Here is a 20,436-nt window from a genome sequence, read left to right as displayed (position 1 = left end):
TCCCCCATTCACTGTAGTTAAATTCTGAAAGATGTGATGTCCATATACATGCTTGTATTTATTTTATGTAAATGCAGGAACCTAAACATTGGGGCATAAATTGGACACACATTTCTCATAATAAGAAAAACATAGATGCAGATTTAGACAGTCTCTCTTTGTTTATTATCAGTTTATTAGGGCTCTTTCACACGGCCGCTCCGCTGTTCTTCTCCGCTGCGGGACTTTTTTTTTTCACGGAGCGGATGACATTTGTGTCATCCGCTCCGTATGTCCGCATATCATCCCATCCGTTTGCGGATGATATGTGGACATAATGTATGTCTATGGGCATTGCGGATGTCAGCGGGTGACACCGCTGACATCCGATTTTCCTTCCTTTCCGTTTTTTACGCGGAGGAAAAATAGGGTTCTGTTCCGTTCCAAAAAACGGAACAGAACTGAAAGGAAGAAAATCGGATGTCAGCGGATGGTATTCCGCTGACATCCGCAATGCCATTGACTTACATTATGTCCGCAAATCATCCGCAAAAAAATAGGATGATTTGCGGACAAGCGGAGCGGCCGTGTGAAAGAGCCCTTAAAGTTTTCAAATATAAAACTTGCAAAATTGTAGGGCACATACCCTCTCTACAGGCTCACTGGGCTCTGGCCGCCCACTGGAATTCTAACATTAACAGCCTGGCAGGGCTGTGCACAAGTTACAGCCGTTGCAATTTTAACTTAGGCTGCGAATGTCTGACAGGCTGCACCGTCTATCAAACTCATCTGCTGAGATCAATGGGGCCGCACCACAAAATGCTTGGCTCGCAGTTGTGGTGTGGTCCCAAAATGTTAAATGTTAAATTATAGTTTTGCAAGTAAAAAAAAAAAAACAAAACAGGTATCAGGAGCTGGCAGAAGCGCCTTTTGAACTCCTGCCAGCCACTGCTATACAGCACACCACAGATTACTTTTCAGAGGGCGGTAAGCATTACCCACAGCAGCGCTCAATATGTGTTACCATATTGGAAATCATAAAATCCTCATAAAAAAGGTAAAAACAATCAAAAGAGTCTATGTTTAAAAAAGCATAAATTTCCAATAAAATGTTTGGTACTCCCAGTGTTCAATGTTCTGATCCAGCGTGCACCTTCACCACACCAAAAGTGTTCCCCTTAGGAATGGGCACTCACCAGAGTTAGAATGATCATACGCCTGTAAGCATAGGTTGCTTGCACCCTTGAACCTCAGGACCACCTCTGCTACCACCGGATGACCAATGTACTCGAGAATCCCCCAGGGATCAGACCGTACCAAAAAGAAATTGTAATGGGAGGCACAATAGTGTAATATTGTCTTACAATTTTATTTAAAGCGGAGTTCCGGGCACAGAAGTCATTTTTTAACAAACATACCCCCGGGACAGTCAGGGCTAGTACATTCCACAATGGCTAGCCTCTGTGGAATGTACTGTGGAATGTACCCAGAACATTGAACACTGGGAGTACCAAACATTTTATTGGAAATTCATGCTTTTTTAAACAAAGACTCTTTTGATTGTTTTTACCTTTTTTATGAGGATTTTATGATTTGCATTATGGTAACACACATATTGAGCGCTACTGTGTGTAATTCATACTGAATATTCTCCAGTTTTAGTATTTATTACATTTCTTATATATTGTTTTACTTGTATAGTAGCTGCTATCAAGAAATTTTATAAGGTTTTATGTAACATCTTAGTATTCAACTGAATAGTTTATCCCTCATAACACTAAGCGCTGGGCGAGTGTTTGGAAGCCTCTCTTTTTCAACCACTTTTTCGGTAAGCATTACCCGCCTGTCTGAAAGAGCCAATACAATACAAAATGCAAATAAACAAGTTCAGACAACAAGTCATTGGTGAACTAGGTAGTATAGTGCATACAAGTGTTCACATGTAGAAATTAGATTACTCAAGGAAAAGAAAACAGCGGGAGGACAGGACAAGAACAATTGGGAAAATAAGGAGAAGGGTTGTATAAGGCAGTGGGGTTGATTTACTAAAACTGGAGAGTGCAAAATATGGTGCAACCCTGCATAGAAAACCAATCAGCTTCTAACCTCAGCTTGTTCAATTAAGCTTTGACAAAAAACCTGGAAGCTGATTGGTTTCTATGCACAGCTGCACCAGATTTTGCACTCTCCAGTTTTAGTAAACCAACCCTCAAATGTCTGCAGTACTGTTGAAAATGTTTCATAATATAGCTGGCTATACACTAATAGATATTTTGAACAAATATTCGTACGGAAATTTTCTACTTTCGATGACTCGAAGAATGTCAGTCAAAAGTATTTCTAAATTCTGTTTACTTTTACCATTGAGTTTTTTGAACGAATGTCATTTACGGAATAAAAATCACATTCAGTATTAGAAATGTGTTCATTCATGAAAAATTTTCCATCCCAGTCCTTCAAATTTTCTCATCCCTGTGGTTAAAATCTAATGTCAAATTTCAATGAAAATATGTGTATAGCCAGCTTTAATCAAATCGGCATGTATATACATTACATAGAGTATACAAGCATGGGTGAACAATATATATACTTAACATAGGAGCCAAGGTGTAGACTGTATTTGGAGGACATTATTATTATTATACAGGATTTAGTACGATAACAATACATTTCAACACAGAAGAAATAGGAAGGCCCTGCTCCTGGAGCTTACAATCTAAAAGGAGGGGAAGGTGGTATAAAAGGGAATAGCTACAGAGGGATGATCTGATGGAGGTGACCCGGGTACAGTTCTTAGGTGAAGGTGGGATAGGCTTTCCTGAATAAGTGAATTTTCAGGGAGTGCCTAAAGGCAGACCAGACATTCTGGGACAGGGAGTTCCAAAGGATGGGGGAGGCTCTGGAGAAGTCCTGGAGCTGAGCATGGGAGGACGTAACAAGAGAGCTAAAGAGCAGGAGGTCTTTGGGGGAGGAGCGTAGAGGATGATTTGGGTGCTTTCTGCAGATGAGGTTGGTGATGTAGCTGGGGGAGGTGTTGTGGATGGCCTTGTATTGTGATTAGTATTTAGAATTTTATACAGTGGGGTAGGAGAAGCCAGTAAAGAGATTGGCAGATAGGGGCAGCAACGCGGATCAGTTAGTAAGATGTATTAGTCTAGCAGCATTTATGATAGACTAATGGAGGAATAGTCTGTGTAAAGGGCCAGTAAGGAAGGAGTTGCAATAGTCAGGGCTGGGTATAACCAAGGAGTGAATAAGTTGTTTTGTGGTGGTGGTAGTCAGGAAGGGGCAAGTTCTGGAAATGTTGCAGAGGTTAAGGCGGCAAGATGTATCCAGTAATTGGATGTAGGGGTTGTAGGAGAGGTCAAAGTCTATAATAAGCTAATTTTTTTAACCAACCAGCCCAAATATTATAGAAAGATAAGAATCTTTTCGGACAGTCTCTGGACAGACCACAGGAAGGTGCGCTGGCTCTTTAGCTTATTAACAAACAGTGGAGAAGGTTTTGATGTTATTCCTTTATTGCAGCTGAATGTAGGCCTTGTCCTATTGGATATTACTGTGGCACGGAGGGTCTTCTGGAACCATCTGGATCCTGCCTGCCAGGATATTGGTGCATGGGGAGAGCAGAGATCTCCAACCCAACTGATGGTGTGACAGGAGCTGTGTGTCCAGCCGGGAAGTTTTGTGTCTCTGGGGACCTTTCAGGTAAAGCTTTCTGATTATTCGATCCATCAGGAGTAGCAGTTTGATGTCAGATGCCCTTTGTCTGCCAGGAATGCCTGCATCACAAGACTGGCTGAGCATACTTATAAATCTTTTAGGAGGTCAAACAGTTCTTGATGAGTATATGTATTTCAGCTGTGTGTTTAGCTGTAAAGAAAACCAAATATTTGAGGGTATTCAGTAAAATGTTACAATGTAGATGAACAAAGTACAGTACCCCATGGCAGCTGGTCAGTTTTATGAGTTTTATTAAGGCAGGTGAGTGGAAAGTAGATTGAAGTAGCTGAAAATGTCTTTTCTTGTGTTTGCAGGAGATTGCCTGGCTGGATACTTCTGTGATGTTCAGTCTTACCACCCCAACCAATCAGTTTGTCCTCCTGGATTTTACTGCCCGGAAGGAACAGCGTCTCCTATTCCCTGTGACAGCGGGACCTTTGCCGCTTTCAGTGGCAACAAGGCATCTGAAGATTGTCAGCCATGTCCTTCCGGACATTTCTGCAGTGGCAAGTTCTATTGTTGTTGCTCAATGTATCAGGGTAGTTAGGGCCTTTTCAAATTGGGTGTATTTTAAATAAAGTACTGGATGTATTTACATATCTCTCAATTGTGTTGAATAATTTGTCATGTAGGCAAGGCGTAAAGTGTGGGGGAAAACTGTAATTTCTCTTTGCAGACTGCTTTCCTCCTAAGACATTGAGCTGCACTATGCATGATTTCAGATATGACCAATTGTAGACGTTACCTGCAGCCACTTTTTTGGTACACAAAATGTGAAGGGTTTAGCTAAGGTATAGACAAAAACAAACTGAACATTCATAAAAGGAATTGGGGCAGAGGCGTACCTAGAACCTCAAGGGACCCTGTGCAAAAAAAAACACAAAGGGATCCCGGCTGGGACCCTTCTCTGTGAGCCCAGGGCCCTTTACTCCCATAGCGGGGCCCTTTATTACAGTCCCGCAGTGGGACCCTTTCACATGTTCTGCAAAGGGCCCCCTTCTGCTGTCTTGGGGAACTCTCACAGTGGCGGAATGCCAGAACCCAGTTGCAAGTGCAACCTTTGCAACCCATGTTCTACTGCCACTGGTGTCAGTAGTTTTTTATATTTGTTTTTTTGTTTACCATTTTTGTTAAATTTTTTTTTCTAATTGTATTTTTTATTATTTGTTACAATTTTTTTAGGAGCGCTTTGAGGGCTTCAGTGAAATATCAGAGGTCTAAACAGACCATTGATGATTCACCTTTAAGACAGGGAAATGAGATTGAGGGCACAGCCTTCAATCTCCATCTCTGCAGCCTCAGCAGCACAGAATTAATTCACAAGAATAGCTCTGTACAGAGCTTCCCGTTCATTCACATACTGAAGCATAATGAACACAGTATAGTATGCTTCAATTATGAATGAACACAGTGAGTGATCAGTACTGATCACTCACTGTGTCCTTTCACAAAAGGAAGGGGCCTGTAAATGACATATTCCCCACATATGACCCCTTCCCCACTCTCCATCCTGACACATCCCCCGCGGCAGCCAGTGGGAGGTAGAGGAGGAGCAGGCTTTCAGCGGCTACAAAAAGAAGATGAAGGACATTGGTTCCTCTATATCAGGAATATGCAAACTGTGGCCCTCCAGATGTTGCAGAACTACAAGTCCCATGAGCCATAGAAAGACTCTGACAGCCACAAGCATGACACCTATAGGCAGAGGCATGATGGGACTTGTAGTTTTGCAACAGCTGGAGGGCCACAGTTTGCATATCCCTGCTTCATATGTTGCCTCTGCCACCCCTACTAGCAGGGTGTTCAGGGAAGCTGCAAGGTTGCAATTGCCACCCCTGAAACCCTTGTAGTTACGCCCCCACAATGGGAGTAAGACTATAAAATGTAAATGAGGACACAAACTACTATTTTTTTTTTAAACTGAAAGGAGGAGTCACCAGACAATGTGGTCTGCTATGCAGCAATACACAAAGATGACAATAGACTGAAGATTGTGTTTTCAATATAATATTTTTCTTGTGAAGGAACTGGCAAGGTGACATGGCAAGGACTGTGCTCATCTGGATTTTACTGTCCTCCCGGCCAAATATCTGCTAGGCCCTCCGCTCACCGCTGTCCAAGTGGATTCTTTTGTCCTGTAGGGTCTCCAGCACCAGTGCCATGCGAGAGTGGAACATACCAATCTCTGGAGGGAAGAGAGATTTGTAACACTTGTCCGACAGGATTTTACTGTGGACCCACTAATGACAGTAAGTGGCACAGTTTTCCTAGTAGTCAGTCATAGGTATATTAACATGTACTGTACATCTTCATTTATCTTGTTTATCTGTTATAGGAAAAATGTACCATCAGTTCTTCTGTAATTGCCCACATGAATTTTATTGGTAAGGTCTTATGCACACTGGGCATTTAGCCCAGGTTCATGAGATGTTCTGATGCAGGATGAAGGCACACCAGGAAAATAGTTTGACCTCTCTGGCATCACTTAGAGTCCCGCCTCTTCCCCTTTTGACCCTTATGGTATTTTGTACATTAGCAATTTAGGACGGATGCCATCCAGATGATTACATCTTATTTTTTTCTCAGCTAGATGGTTGCACATAAAGCCTAAATGTAATGATTCTTCCATGTTTTATTTTGAAAACCAACGCCCCTTTGTGTGTTACCCTTTACTCCATTCTCTAGATCTACTTCCTAACACTTTCTAATTTGATTGATCTCCTCAAATATATTGATGACGGCTCTCTTGCATCTAGTATCCCATGTATTATCTCCTAGGCTTGGGCATATCAATGCCATCTCTGTGCCCTGCTGGACACTACTGCCCACCAGGGGCTGGCTTCACTACCGTGTACCCATGTCCAGCTGGAACTTATGGACCAAAGACTGGAGCTTCCAGTAAATCAGATTGTGAGGCCTGCCCAGCAGGTGAGAAAAGTGTGCTATGAGAACTGCCATAAAAATAGAAAAAAATCCAAGGCTGTGGACAGCAACTATGATATGGTATAGCTCTATTACAACTAGAATTCATTGATTTTGATTATTTCCACTGTAACACCATTGTTTAATATATGCTTGTACTATTTTATACCCCATTCTTTGCTTAAAACTCTTTTCAATAAAAATCATTGGAAAAAGAAGAAAATACAGGATTTTTGTTTTGGTTTATATTAGGAATGCACCAATACCGTTTTTGTTTACAGCAAGTACGAGTAGCGATACTTTTTTTTTTTTAGCACTCACCGACCGGGCCGCTGATAGGGGGGGGGACCACCAGCCCTCTTGTAGGGGGCCCGAGCACACAGGGGGGCCCACACAGAGAGGGGGATTAGTGTTGGATAACAAATTCAGAAATCTTCCTCCAGCACCTGAATCTGATCTGTCCCTCTCCCTGCTATCAGCTTTTATCTGCTGAGAAAGAGACAGTCGTCCCTCACTAATCCCCCTCCCTTGTGTGGGCCCCCCCTCCCAGCACTTATCTCTGCTCAGGAGTTTATTTGTAAATTGTAACTTTGTTTTTCTTTCTCTGTTTCTCTGATCACTGAGCTCCAACTGCCCAGCCTGTATATTTTTCTCATCTCATCTTCTTTTTTATTTAACATAGTTTTTTTTTTTAGATTTAGCAGGAATTATGCGAGTTATGTTATATTTGTGTCTGAGAATAGTGATTTTGTTGTAATTTTAGCTAAATATATCTTTAATATTTTCTTGGGGGGGGGTCTGTACGGGGCCCCGCGATTTCGAACAGCAGCCCTGCTCACCGATACTAATTTCCGATACCTGCTGGCAACTGTTTTGTTTACACTTCAGCTGTCAGCAATGGTACAAAGCATTGAAAAGTTATTTACAAATGAAATACATTTTTTTTTTTTTTTTTACATTTTGTCCTTTTTTTTTTTTTTATAAAGTAAAACAACATGTTAATAGCCGGTTCACACTGAGGCGATCCGACTTCGGGGGGCGACCTGTGAAGTCGCGTGCACCCAGTGGCGGTTTTAGGCACGGGCGAACGGGGCAGCCGCCCGGAGCGGCATTTTTTCATACCACGTGGGGGGCGGCATGCCCGGGCCGCGGACCGGTACCGGTCCGTGGATCAAATGGTACCGGACCGCCCGAGCCCCGTTCGCCCATGCCTAAAATCGCCGCAGTCGAGCCGAGCCGAGGAGCAGAGCATTGCTCCCCCCCGAGCCCGCCCATTGTGTGACAATAGCGAATGAAAATTCGCTATTGTCACACTGATCCTCCTCCTGGCCAATCAGGGAGCGGGTCCTCCCGCTTCCTGATTGGCCGAAAGGCAAACCCCACGCCATTGGCCGAGGAGGAGGCGCCGCGGGAGGACTGAAGAGAAGTGAAGAGAAGTGACTATGAGGTAAGTGCACGGACGGGTCGGGGGGAACGCTGGCGCTCTGCATTGAAAAGTGGCACTCTGGCATGCCATCTCTACATTGAAAGGGGGCAATGCTGTGGCACTCTGCATTAAAGGGGGCAATGCTGTGGCGTTCTGCATTAAAGGGGGCATTGCTGTGGCGCTCTGCATTAAAGGGGGCAATGCTGTGGCGCTCTGCATTAAAGGGGGCAATGCTGTGGCGCTCTGCATTAAAGGGGGCATTGCTGTGGCGCTCTGCATTAAAGGGGGCATTGCTGTGGCGCTCTGCATTAAAGGGGGCATTGCTGTGGCGCTCTGCATTAAAGGGGGCAATGCTGTGGCGCTCTGCATTAAAGGGGGCATTTCTGTGGCGCTCTGCATTAAAGGGGGCAATGCTGTGGCGCTCTGCATTAAAGGGGGCATTTCTGTGGCGCTCTGCATTAAAGGGGGCAATGCTGTGGCGCTCTGCATTAAAGGGGGCAATGCTGTGGTGCTCTGCATTAAAGGGGGCAATGCTGTGGCGCTCTGCATTAAAGGGGGCAATGCTGTGGCGCTCTGCATTAAAGGGGGCATTGCTGTGGCGTTCTGCATTAAAGGAGGCATTGCTGTGGTGCTCTGCATTAAAGGGGGCATTGCTGTGGCGCTCTGCATTAAAGGGGGCAATGCTGTGGTGCTCTGCATTAAAGGGGGCATTTCTGTGGCGCTCTGCATTAAAGGGGGCATTGCTGTGGCGCTCTGCATTAAAGGGGGCATTGCTGTGGCGCTCTGCATTAAAGGGGGCATTTCTGTGGCGCTCTGCATTAAAGGGGGCAATGCTGTGGCGCTCTGCATTAAAGGGGGCATTGCTGTGGCGCTCTGCACTGAAAGGGGGTAATGCTGTGGCACTCTGCATTTATTGGGGGCATTGCTATGGTACTCTGCATTTATTGGGGGCATTGCTGTGGCACTCTGCATTTATTAGGGGCAACAATCCCGTGGCACTCTGCATTTATTGTTATGTTGTCATGTTATTTTTTATTTTTTTTTGGGGGGGGGGCGCCGGGAGGGAGTCTTGCCCGGGGAGCAATTTAATGTAGAACCGCCACTGCGTGCACCGATGTGCACCGCGACTTCGGTGTGTCTTGCAGGGACTTCACATAATGGAAGTCTATGCAAGTCGCTCCCAGGTCGCCCCAAAGTAGTACAGGACCCTTTTTCTAAGTCGGAGCGACTTGTGTCGCTCCTATTAGAACGGGTCCTGTACTACTCAATGGACCGCGACCGACCGCGACTTGTCAGGCTGACAAGTCGCACTAGTCTGAATGGGCTCTTAAGGTGTAAAAATACTATCGAACAAAGCAAACACAAACAACAAAAAAAAAAAAGTTTCAATGAATAATAGTTATGTTTATAAAATAGAAGTGAACAAAAAAAAAAAAAATCAGCAGGAAAATAATAATTAAATGATGGAGAATAAGTTAATTAAGGCTGATAAGAGTAAATTAAGGGTTAATACGAGGTTAAACAGAGAAACATTTCATTTAAAAAAAATAAAAAATAATAACTTTTTTTACTTGACAGGTTGCATTAAACGGACTTCATCCCTTTGATCTGTAGGTGAATAAAGAGAAACATACAAAATAAAATGTTTTTTTTTTTAATCTTTGTTTTAGTGGCTGAGCAAAGGTTGTTTAAAACATTGTCAGGCTGCTTTTTTCCTTTTTTTTGACAGCTCCAATAGCCGGGACATTTTTTACACTTCATCTGTCAAAGGGGAACCCCACTTACAGCTGAATGAGTCATCGATTGTTAAGGACCCGGTGGCCCCACTTCTTAACAACCGATATCTGGCTGCTTTTTTTTTTTTGGTTTACATATCAGCTGTCAGTGGGAGAATTGCGCTGACAGCTGAAAGAACCGAGCCTGAAAGTATCGGACACTTTTACTGATAATCGCACACATGCTTAGTATCGATATCGGTGCAATCCTAGTTTATATTTACAGTATATTGCATTTGAAAAGCATAACCAGCTTTTTGCTAAATACATCATATGTGTTTATCATCAAGGAATAAATACATAAACAACATATTTATTTAGATGCCATTTCTGTTTTGTTTTTGTGGCTGAACATTTCCCAGATGTCACTTGTTTAAACAAAAGAAACAAAAATCAAATCTATTCTGAAAATATTAACCACTTCCATACTGGGCTTATTCTGGCTCTCTACTCAATTTTTTTGCTAGAAAATTACTCAGAACACCCAAACATTATATATGTTTTCAGGGAATAAAATGGCGGTCACTGCAACTTTTTATGTCACACGATTTTTGTGCAGCAACTGTTTAAACATGTAGTAAAGTAAATGGATATCTAACATGTCACGCTTTAAAATTGCGCACACTCATGGAAATGGGCCAAACTAAAAATCTCCATAGGCAACACTTTAAAAATTTTTACAGGTTACCTGTTTAGAGATACAGAGGTGGTCTTGGGCTAGAATTGTTGCTCTCGCTCTAAGGTTCGCGACGATACCTCACGTGTTGATTGACGCCGTTTACATATGTGGATGTGACATATGTATGCGTTCACTTCTGCATACGAGCATGCGGGGATGGAGGCACTTGAATTTTTTTTTTAAATTGTTTACTTTATTTTTATTTTTTACACTTTCCCTTCAATTTTTTTTATTTTTTTATCACTTTTATTCCTATTACAAGGTATATAAACATCCCTTGTAATAGGACTAGTGCATGAAGAGTCCTCTTTATGGAGAGATCTGGGTTAAATAAGACCTCACATCTTTCCTACAAACTGGAAAGCCTGAGATCAAAAAACAAAAACGATCTCGGCTGTGCAGCCAAGATCACGGCAGTATTTACAATTGCCAGGCCTGGGCCTCCGAGAGTCATAGAGACTGCTGGGGACCATCTGGTCCTCTGTATTCTCTCTGGTGTACTTCTGGCGGCGGCAGATTCCTTCTCCAGCTCGCCGTTTGCACGGGCGAGCCGGTAGAAGCACCGGAGGGCGGCGGGAGGGGGAGGACGTCCCCTCCCGCTGCCTGTAAGAACAATCAAGCGTCTGAACAGCCAATATGATTGTTCTTACAGTGCAGGGAATCGCTGGCTAAAAAAAAAAAAGATACCTGAATGATGCCTGCAGCTGCACCCATAATTCAGATATCTCCACTCAAAGCCCAGGACATCATATGATGTCCACCCAGGGGCATAACTACAGGGGTTGCAATTGCAACCGGGCCACATGCTCCAGGAGGCCTGTGCGGCTCCCCTGTACACCTGGATAGGAGGGGCAGCGGGGGCAGCATGTAGACAAATCACTGTCCTCCGGTTTCCTCTTGTAGCTGCAGGAGGAAAATGGAGGAGATTGGTTCCTCTATATGCTGCCCCTGCCACTTCTCCTATCCAGTTCCCTTGTGTTCTGCTGTCTCTGAGCCCCTGTGTGCTCCCCTGGTCCCCCCCCCCCCCCCACTGTGCTCCCTTTCCTCTCCTGCCAGCTGCTGCAGGGGATTTGTCACAATAGAGAACAAGGAAGGGGTCGGTAAATATGTAATTTACCAGCTCCTTCCTTTTCTGATTGGACAGAGTCATAGTCAGTGACAGTGTAAAGAAATAAAATAAAATTATAAAAAATAATACAATTAAAATACCAAAAAATAAAAACTACTGACACCAGTGGGTGAACTTCCAGGATCAAACTCAGTCTCTACTCTAAGAACTGACACTTCCTGTGTAAAACTATATATCCCACAATCCCTTGGTCTCTCAGACTGCTGGGGACCATCTGGTTCTCTATGGTGTACTTCCGCCGGCGGCGGATTCCTTCTCTGGCTCACTGATCACACGTGCAAGCCGGTAGAAACACTGGAGGGCAGCGGGAGGGGGGTATGTCCATCATGGGAAGTGAGGCCTGGCAGAGGAGTATATCTAGGCTTAGTTGCAATATAAGGGGAAACAAGCTAGCCAACATCAGGCTATATACAAGCTGTAGGTCTGATTGGGCCCGGTAAGGATATTGGACCACAGGAGAAAAACAAGTGACTCTCTGTAATGATGGATCCCATGTCATGAACAGTGAATGAGGGGAATATTAATAAGAAGTTAGAATTGATATGAGTCTAGTATGGCTCATCCCCTTGGCATCTAAGGTAACAAAACAGGTATCAGTTGAGCGGACAGCCAGCTGCCCACTCTTGCCAGGTCGGTGGTGTGTATAACCTCATTTCGAGGCGAGGTTAGGGGGTCCTCGTGAAGATGTGGCGGGGAGGAGTGCAATTAAAAGGGTAAGTGAGTAGTAAGATACTAAAACCTGAGATTGTTGGAGGTCCGGGTAGGGCACACCTCCTGGCTTTTAAAACCCTTAAAGGGTCGGTAAGGGGTTAGGTACCTTCATTTGACCTGGTTTCAGCCACTAGCACCAGTGTTTTACCTCTCTAAGGCTTTGTAATTCTGATTCACTCACCTCTGCTCTTCTGTAGTCAGGTTGCTGATACCCCATTTACTGTTTCAGGTTTACAGTCTGGTGAGCAGGACAGTGACCTAGGAGAGCTCCCGTGTTGTCAGATTTAATGCTGGAATATTTGGTATTCAAGAGATTATCTTTGCAATGTACCTATTCACTTTGTGATTATACAAGACAAAGTATACTCTGTTTAACAATGTTAATTCTTTTTCTGTGTCTCAGGAATGTATTGTTCTTCTGAAGGACTCCATAGACCTACTGGATATTGCTATGCTGGCTATTACTGCTCCCAGGGGGCTGTAAATCCTACACCAATTACACCAAGGGTAAGAAGACATTTTCTCTTGTACAGTATCTCACAAAAGTGAGTACACCCCTCACATTTTTGTAAATATTTTATTTCATCTTTATATGTGACAACACTAAAGCAATGACACTTTGCTACAATGTAAAGTAGTGAGTGTACAGCTTGTATAACAGTGTAAATGTGCTGTCCCCTCAAAATAACAACACGCAGCCAACACTAGGGATGATCGAACGGTTCGGGTTGACCATCGGTTCGGCCCGAACATTGGGTGTTCGAGGTTCGGCCGAATTTAGAACTTTTTGCCCAAAAAGTTCGGAATTCGGCAACCAGAACCGACCAAAATGCAATGCTTCAGGAAATGGGCTTTAAAAGCCCGTGATTGGACCAGAACCATTAGCAAAAGCCAATTGAGGGGGCAGGAGAATGCTAGGAATGTGATTGGAGTGACTAGGGGGTCCCTAGACCAATCATTAGTGAATACGCCCCCCAGTATATAAGATCGCCCCCGCCATATTCCTAGCATTGTTATACTGGACATGGAAGAGAGTGGAAGCAGTTCTGTTAATTTTACTTTAAAAGTGTCATTTAGCTATTTTTAGTGTGAGGAAAGGGATATCTAGTGTAGTTAGAGTGCTCCTTTACACTTAAGTTAGCTTCAAAAATGTAGTTTCTGTAGGGAAAGTGTTAAGTGTAAGGGGACCGTAGTGTAGTGTAGGGTTAACTGGCAGTGACTGCTATGGCAGGGTGACAAAACCCTTCCATAGCAGGGTGACCGCTATAGAGAAATGATAATTTCTCTGAATTGCTTCGGCACAGGAATATGGCTTCTCACCAGCCAAGCATTTTTTATGCTGCAGGGGCTGCCACTGCCAGTGCTTTTTTGAGGACATGTTTTATGTCAGACATGACATCTGAACATGTGTATAGGGGGTATATATATACATATATGTCTGTATATATACCCCTAGACATATATAGGTGTGATAGTAGCAGAAATAAATGCTTGCGCTAATGAAATCATTTACAGTAATATATTTCTGCTACTATCACACCTATATATGGCTAGGTGTCTATATACATATAATTATGTGTGTATATATACACCACTATACACAAGTTCAGATGTTTTGCCTGCCTCAAAAGAACCCAAAAAAATGCCAAAAAAACGCTAGCATCAAAAAAAAAAAAATGCCCAGGTGTGTTTTTGCTGGCATTTTTTGGGGGGTTTTGGAGGCAGGCAAAACATCTGAACTTGTGCACAGTACCACTATACACAAGTTCAGATGTTTTTCCTGACTGCAAAGAACCCAAAAAAATGCCTGCTTTGAAACCGGCAAGGTGTGAAAACCGAGGAGAGAAGCTAACCCCCTAAGCTGAACGTTTTCTAATACATACAATCCTTTTTTTTCTGGTTCTGGACATGCTACAGAGCTGAAACTTCACAGGTACACCTTTTAGACCCCCCAGACACAAAATCACACAAAAAAAGTTCTTAAAAATTGTAATTTTTGATAAAAAAAAGCCAATTATTGAAAAATTAAAAAAAAAAGAGAGATTTTTTGATTTTTACTTTGGATTTAGTATCTGGGGGGTCTAAAAAGTGTACATGTGAAGTTTCAGCTCTGTAGCATGTCCAGAACCATAATAAAAAAGATTGTTTGTATTAGAAAACTTTCAGCTCAGGGGGTTGGCTTCGCTGCTGTAACACCTTGCCGGTTTAATAGAAGGCATTTTTTTGGGTTCTTTGCAGTCAGGAAAAACATCTGAACTTGTGTATAGTGGTACTGTGCACAAGTTCTGATGTTTTGCCTGCCTCCAAAAACCCCCAAAAAATGCCAGCAAAAACACACCTGGGCATTTTTTTTTTGACGCTAGCGTTTTTTTTGGCATTTTTTTGGGTTCTTTTGAGGCAGGCAAAACATCTGAACTTGTGTATAGTGATATATATACACACATAATTATATGTATATAGACACCTAGCCATATATAGGTGTGATAGTAGCAGAAATATATTACTGTAAATGATTTCATTAGCGCAAGCATATATTTCTGCTACTATCACACCTATATATGTCTAGGTGTGTATATAAATATATGTATGTGTGTATATACACCACTATACACAAGTTCAGATGTTTTGCCTGCCTCAAAAGAACCCCAAAAAATGCCAAAAAAAAACGCTAGCGTCAAAAAAAAAAAAAAATGCCCAGGTGTGTTTTTGCTGGCATTTTTTGGGGTTTTTTGGAGGCAGGCAAAACATCAGAACTTGTGCACAGTACCACTATACACAAGTTCAGATGTTTTTCCTGACTGCAAAGAACCCAAAAAAATGCCTGCTATTAAACCGGCAAGGTGTTACAGCAGCGAAGCCAACCCCCTGAGCTGAAAGTTTTCTAATACAAACAATCTTTCTTTTTCTGGTTCTGGACATGCTACAGAGCTGAAACTTCACATGTACACTTTTTAGACCCCCCAGATACTAAATCCAAAGTCAAAATCAAAAAAATCTCTCTTTTTTTCTTTTTTTTTTTTTTCAATAATTGGCTTTTTTTATCAAAAATGACAATTTTTAAGAACTTTTTTTTTGTGTGATTAATAGTTAATGGGGCATGACCCAGAACCCTAGGCACTTTTTATGGGCATTTATTGGGTTTTAGGGCTTAAAAATTGTGTTTTTTGATTACCGAAGTTCGGGTCCCATTGATTTCAATGGGGTTCTGAAATCCGGGCCGAACTTTCGGGAAGTTCGGATGTTCTGGCCGAACCAAACTTTTCAAAAGTTTGATCATCCCTAGCCAACACACCCCTGAGTGAAAATGTCCAAATTGGGCCCAATTAGCCATTTTCCCTCCCCTGTGTCATGTGACTCGTTAGTGTTACAAGGTCTCAGGTGTGAATTGGGAGAAGGTGTGTTAAATTTGGTGTTATCACTCTCTCTCTCATACTGGTCACTGGAAGTTCAACATGGCACCTCATGGCAAAGAACTCTCTGAGGATCTGAAAAAAATAATTGTTTCTCTACATAAAGTTGGCCTAAGCTATAAGAAGATTGCCAAGACCCCGAAACTGAGCTGCAGCACGATGGCCAAGACCATACAGCAGTTTAACAGTACAGGTTACACCCAGAACAGGCCTCGCCATGGTTTACCAAAGTAATTGAGTGCATGTGTTTAGTGTCATATCCAGAGGTTGTCTTTGGGAAATAGAAGTATTAGTGCTGCCAGCATTGCTGCAGAGGTTGAAGGGGTGGGGGGGGGGGTCAGCCTTTCAGTGCTCAGACCATACGCCGCACACTGCATCAAATTTCTCTGCATGGCTGTGGACCCAGAAGGAAGCCTCTTTTAAAGATGATGCACAAGAAAACCCAAAAACAATTTGCTGAAGACAAGCAGACTAAGGACATGGATTACTGGAACCATGTCCTGTGGTCTGATGAGACCAAGATAAACTTATTTGGTTCAGATGGTGTCAAGCGTGTGTGCTGGCAACCAGGTGAGGAGTACAAAGACAAGTGTGTCTTGCCTACAGTCAAGCATGGTGGTGGAAGTGTCATGGTCTGGGGCTGCATGAGTGCTGCTGCAACTGGGGAGCTACAGTTCATTGAGGGAACCATGAATGCCAACATGTACTGTGATATACTGAAGCAGAGCATGATCCCCTCCCTTCAGAGACTGGGCCGCAGGGCAGTATTCCAACATGATAATGACCCCAAAAACCCCTCCAAGACGACCACTGCCTTGCTAAAGAAGCTGAAGGCAAAGGAGATGGACTGGCCAAGCATGTTTCCAGACCTAAACCCTACTGAGCATCTGTGGGGCATCCTAAAACACAAGGCCTGTAACATTCGCCAGCTCCGTGATGTCATCATGGAGGAGTGGAAAAGGACTCCAGTGGCAACCTGTGAAGCTCTGGGAACTCCATGCTCAAGAGGGTTAAGGCAGTGCTGGAAAATAATGGTGGCCATGCAAAATATCGACACTTTGGGCTCTGTTTGGGCATTTTCACTTAGGGGTAGAGCTGCACGATTAATCGTATGAAAATCGCGATCTCGATTCACCCCCTCTGACGATCTAAACCTGACATATGCTCGATTCTTTGCATAGCTGAGGGAGCAGAGAAAACAGCTGTGGAAAACTCCCAGTAACTATAAACAAAATGATTACATTGTATCTTTCCTCCAGCAAACGCCTATCAGCATTAAATCTCCCTGTAACTATAAACAAAATGATTACATTGTATCTTTTCCTTCCCTCTGCCAGGGAGAAAAGAAATTTAACCTCTTCTGACACTTGTTGCTTGCAAGTTAAAATCGTTTTTTTTTTTGCTAGAAAAGTACTTGGAACCCCCAAACATTTTATATATTTTTTTAGCAGAGACCCTACAGAATAAAATGGCGATTGTTGTAATATTTTATGTCACACTGTATTTGCGCAGCAGTCTTTCAAACGCAATTAATAAACTTTAATGAATAAAAAAAAAACGTAACAGTAAAGTTATCCCAATTTTTTTTTTGTTACACAGAGAATCATGAGAGAATCGTGATCTTTATTCCAAGCTAAAAAATCGTGATTCTCATTTTGGCCAGAATCGTGCAGCTCTACTTAGGGGTGTACTCACTTTTGTTGCCAGCGGTTTAGACATTAATGGCTGTGTGTTAAGTTATTTTAAGGGAACAGCAAATTTACAAGCTGTACACTCACTACTTTACATTGTAGCAAAGTGTAATTTCTTCAGTGTTGTCACACATGAAAAGATATAATAAAATATTTACAAAAATGTGAGGGGTGTACTCACTTTTGTGAGATACTGTTTATTTCAGAGAACGCAGTTTAAGCTCCATTCACATATTGGCATCTTGGAGCGCGGGCAGAATCGAGAACTTTTTTTTTGCGACAGGCGTCCGGCGATTCTGTTTGTGCAATTTTACCGAGATTCGTCGGGCGACAATCTCGGCAATATCACGCCATTGCAAGTCTCGGAAATCGCATGGGCGTCCCGCGATTTGCAGTGATTCGGGATCCTGGGCAGAATTGCATCAATTCTGCACACGAACAGAAACCCCAATATGTGAACGGCGTCTTAGTCTTATTTGTTATCCCTCATTCATGATCAGCACTCTCATACAAATTAAAGTGACACTAAACTCTCGTATAAGTTTAAAAAATTCTATTCGGTGTATGTATTCTTAACTCAAAAAAGTCTCTACTATTGCTCTCAGCCTCCTCCAAATCTTTGTTCTTTTTTTGCTGTGATTTGACTTCATGTTCGAGGGTGGCTACACTACATCTCAATGGTCCCACTGTATATAAGAACATAGCCATCCTCTCTTGCTCTCTCCTGAGATGGACTATGGGATGTGTAGTGTACATACAGCAGTTCACATGCCCACAACTAACGTGTGCTGCTCATTTCAAATAAACGGAAGTGAAGGGGGAAAAGGAGAGGTTTGACATAAAGGTCAACTCAATTCCAAACTGATTTTATGTTTTTTGTTGTTACTGGGAAATAAAATGCCAAACCATTTAAGTTTCCTACAGTTAATGCAGCCATTACAAAGACATCTGATGCAATTCTTTCCTGCTAGTTCCCTATTGTGTAGAAGAATTTCTGTCCTCAACATTACCTGACTACTCCGAATAGGTGATGTTTTCAACACTTTCATTAGAGGGAAGAGCTGTGATATGGAATGCAAGAATCCAGAAAATTTGACCTGTTGGTTTGGAGAATGGGAACTGAGTAACAATGGTGTAGAATACACAAATAATTGGGGAAATAATTGAAAAGTGACCCCTCCATTGAAGTCACACTGGACTAGATGCTTGTCCTACATCACTAGTACCCACTCAAAGCTGACATATATTTTTAGGTGGAATTGGCCTTTAATTAACTTCGCTTTGTAGTACTTACCTTGTACAGTTCCATGGGAATATACAGTATCTCACAAAAGTATGTACACCCCTCACATTTTTGTAAATATTGTATTATATCTTTTCATGTGACAACAGTGAAGAAATGAAACTTTGCTACAATGTAAAGTAGTGAGTGTACAGCTTGTATAACAGTGTATATTTGGTGTCCCCTCAAAATAACTCAACGCACAGCCATTAATGTCTAAACCGCTGGCAACAAAATGTAGTATACCTCTAAGTGAATATGTCCAAATTGGGTCCAAAATGTCAATATTTTGTGTGGCCACCATTATTTTTCGGCACTGCCTTAATCCTCTTGGGTATGGAGTTCACCAGAGCTTCACAGGTTGCCACTGGAGTCCTCTTCAACTTTCCATGATGACATCACAGAACTGGTGGATGTTAGAAACCTTGCGCTCCTCCACCTTCTGTTTGAGGATGCCCCATGGATGCTCAATAGGATTTAGGTCTGGAGACATGCTTGGCCAGTCCCTCGCCTTTACTCTCAGCTTCTTTAGCAAGGCAGTGGTTGTCTTGGAGTTGTGTTTGGGGTTGTTATCAGGTTGGAATACTCCCCTGTGGCTCAGTCTCCGAAGGGAAGGGGATCATGCTCTGCTTTAAGCCCCGTACACACGTACCGATCGTCGGCCGAACGATCGGCCGTCTTTTGTCCAGGGCTGTCGTGTCTGTTGAAAACTGCAAAAGACTGCACATGAATTTTGTCGGCCAACAGCAGCCGACTGCAGAAGTGATGTCATGTGATGGTTAACTTTCCGTGTGTTTTGTCTTTTTTGAGCATGCCCAGTCTTGCAAATCTGCTGTTTGTCGGCCGAATTCTGTACTGACTGGCGAACAATCGGCCGTTCTGGTGTTGGCCTACAAAAATTTTAAAGCATGCACATCAGATTCTTTTCGGCCGAAAGTGCGCTGTCGGAAGCATCATACTAACAAGCCTACAATCGGCTGATCGGTCGTCGGCCGAATATTTACGGCCGACAATCAGTACGTGTGTACGGGCCTTTAGTATATCACAGTACATGTTGGCATTCATGGTTCCCTCAATGAACTGTAGCTCCCCAGTGCTGGAAGCACTCATGCAGCCTCAGACCATGACACTCCCACCACCATGCTTGACTGTAGGCAAGACACACTTGTCTTTGTACTCCTCACCTGGTTGCTGCGACACACGCTTGACACCATCTGAACCAAATAAGTTTGCTGAAGACCAGCAGACTAAGAACATGGATTACTGGAACCATGTCCTGTGGTCTGATGAGACCAAGATAAACTGTTTGCAGGCTTTCTTGTGCATCATCTTTAGAAGAGGCTTCCTTCTGGGACAACAGCCATGCAGACCAATTTGATGCAGTGTGCGGTGTATGGTCTGAGCACTGACAGGCTGACCCCCATCTCCTTCAACCTCTGCAACAATGCCGGCAGCACTCATACATCTATTTCCCAAAGACAACCTTTGCATATGACACGGAGCACGTGCACTCAACTTCTTTGGTCGACCATGGTGAGGCCTGTTCTGAGTGTAACCTGTCCTGTTAAACTGCTGTATGGTCTTGGCTACCATGCTGCAGCTCAGTTTCAGGGTCTTGGCAATCTTCTTATAGCCTAGGCCATCTTTATGTAGAGCAACAATTCTTTTTTTCAGATCCTCAGAGAGTTCTTTGCCATGAGGTGCCATGT

The 20,436-nt window shown here is 43.0% G+C and overlaps 1 protein-coding gene across 1 annotated transcript in view; it reads left to right on the top strand.

Moving 5' to 3' along the window:
- LOC309568829 (uncharacterized protein) overlaps positions 1 to 20,436 on the top strand; it is a gene marked incomplete at its 5' end in the record, with an annotated part of 291,543 nt that overhangs the window by 141,557 nt on the left and 129,550 nt on the right. The window contains 5 exons of the mRNA XM_082274615.1: positions 3,508 to 3,687; positions 4,017 to 4,205; positions 5,727 to 5,951; positions 6,481 to 6,630; positions 12,748 to 12,851. Coding sequence (XP_082130741.1) covers positions 3,508 to 3,687; positions 4,017 to 4,205; positions 5,727 to 5,951; positions 6,481 to 6,630; positions 12,748 to 12,851 — 848 coding nt within the window. The remainder of the gene's footprint in view (positions 1 to 3,507; positions 3,688 to 4,016; positions 4,206 to 5,726; positions 5,952 to 6,480; positions 6,631 to 12,747; positions 12,852 to 20,436) is intronic.

Source organism: Pelophylax lessonae (assembly GCF_965119305.1).
Source record: "Pelophylax lessonae genome assembly, chromosome: 12".
Classification (NCBI taxonomy): Eukaryota; Metazoa; Chordata; class Amphibia; order Anura; family Ranidae; genus Pelophylax; species Pelophylax lessonae.
The sequence above is the reverse complement of the archived record's forward strand: the minus strand, read 5'-3'. Positions and strand labels throughout refer to the sequence as shown.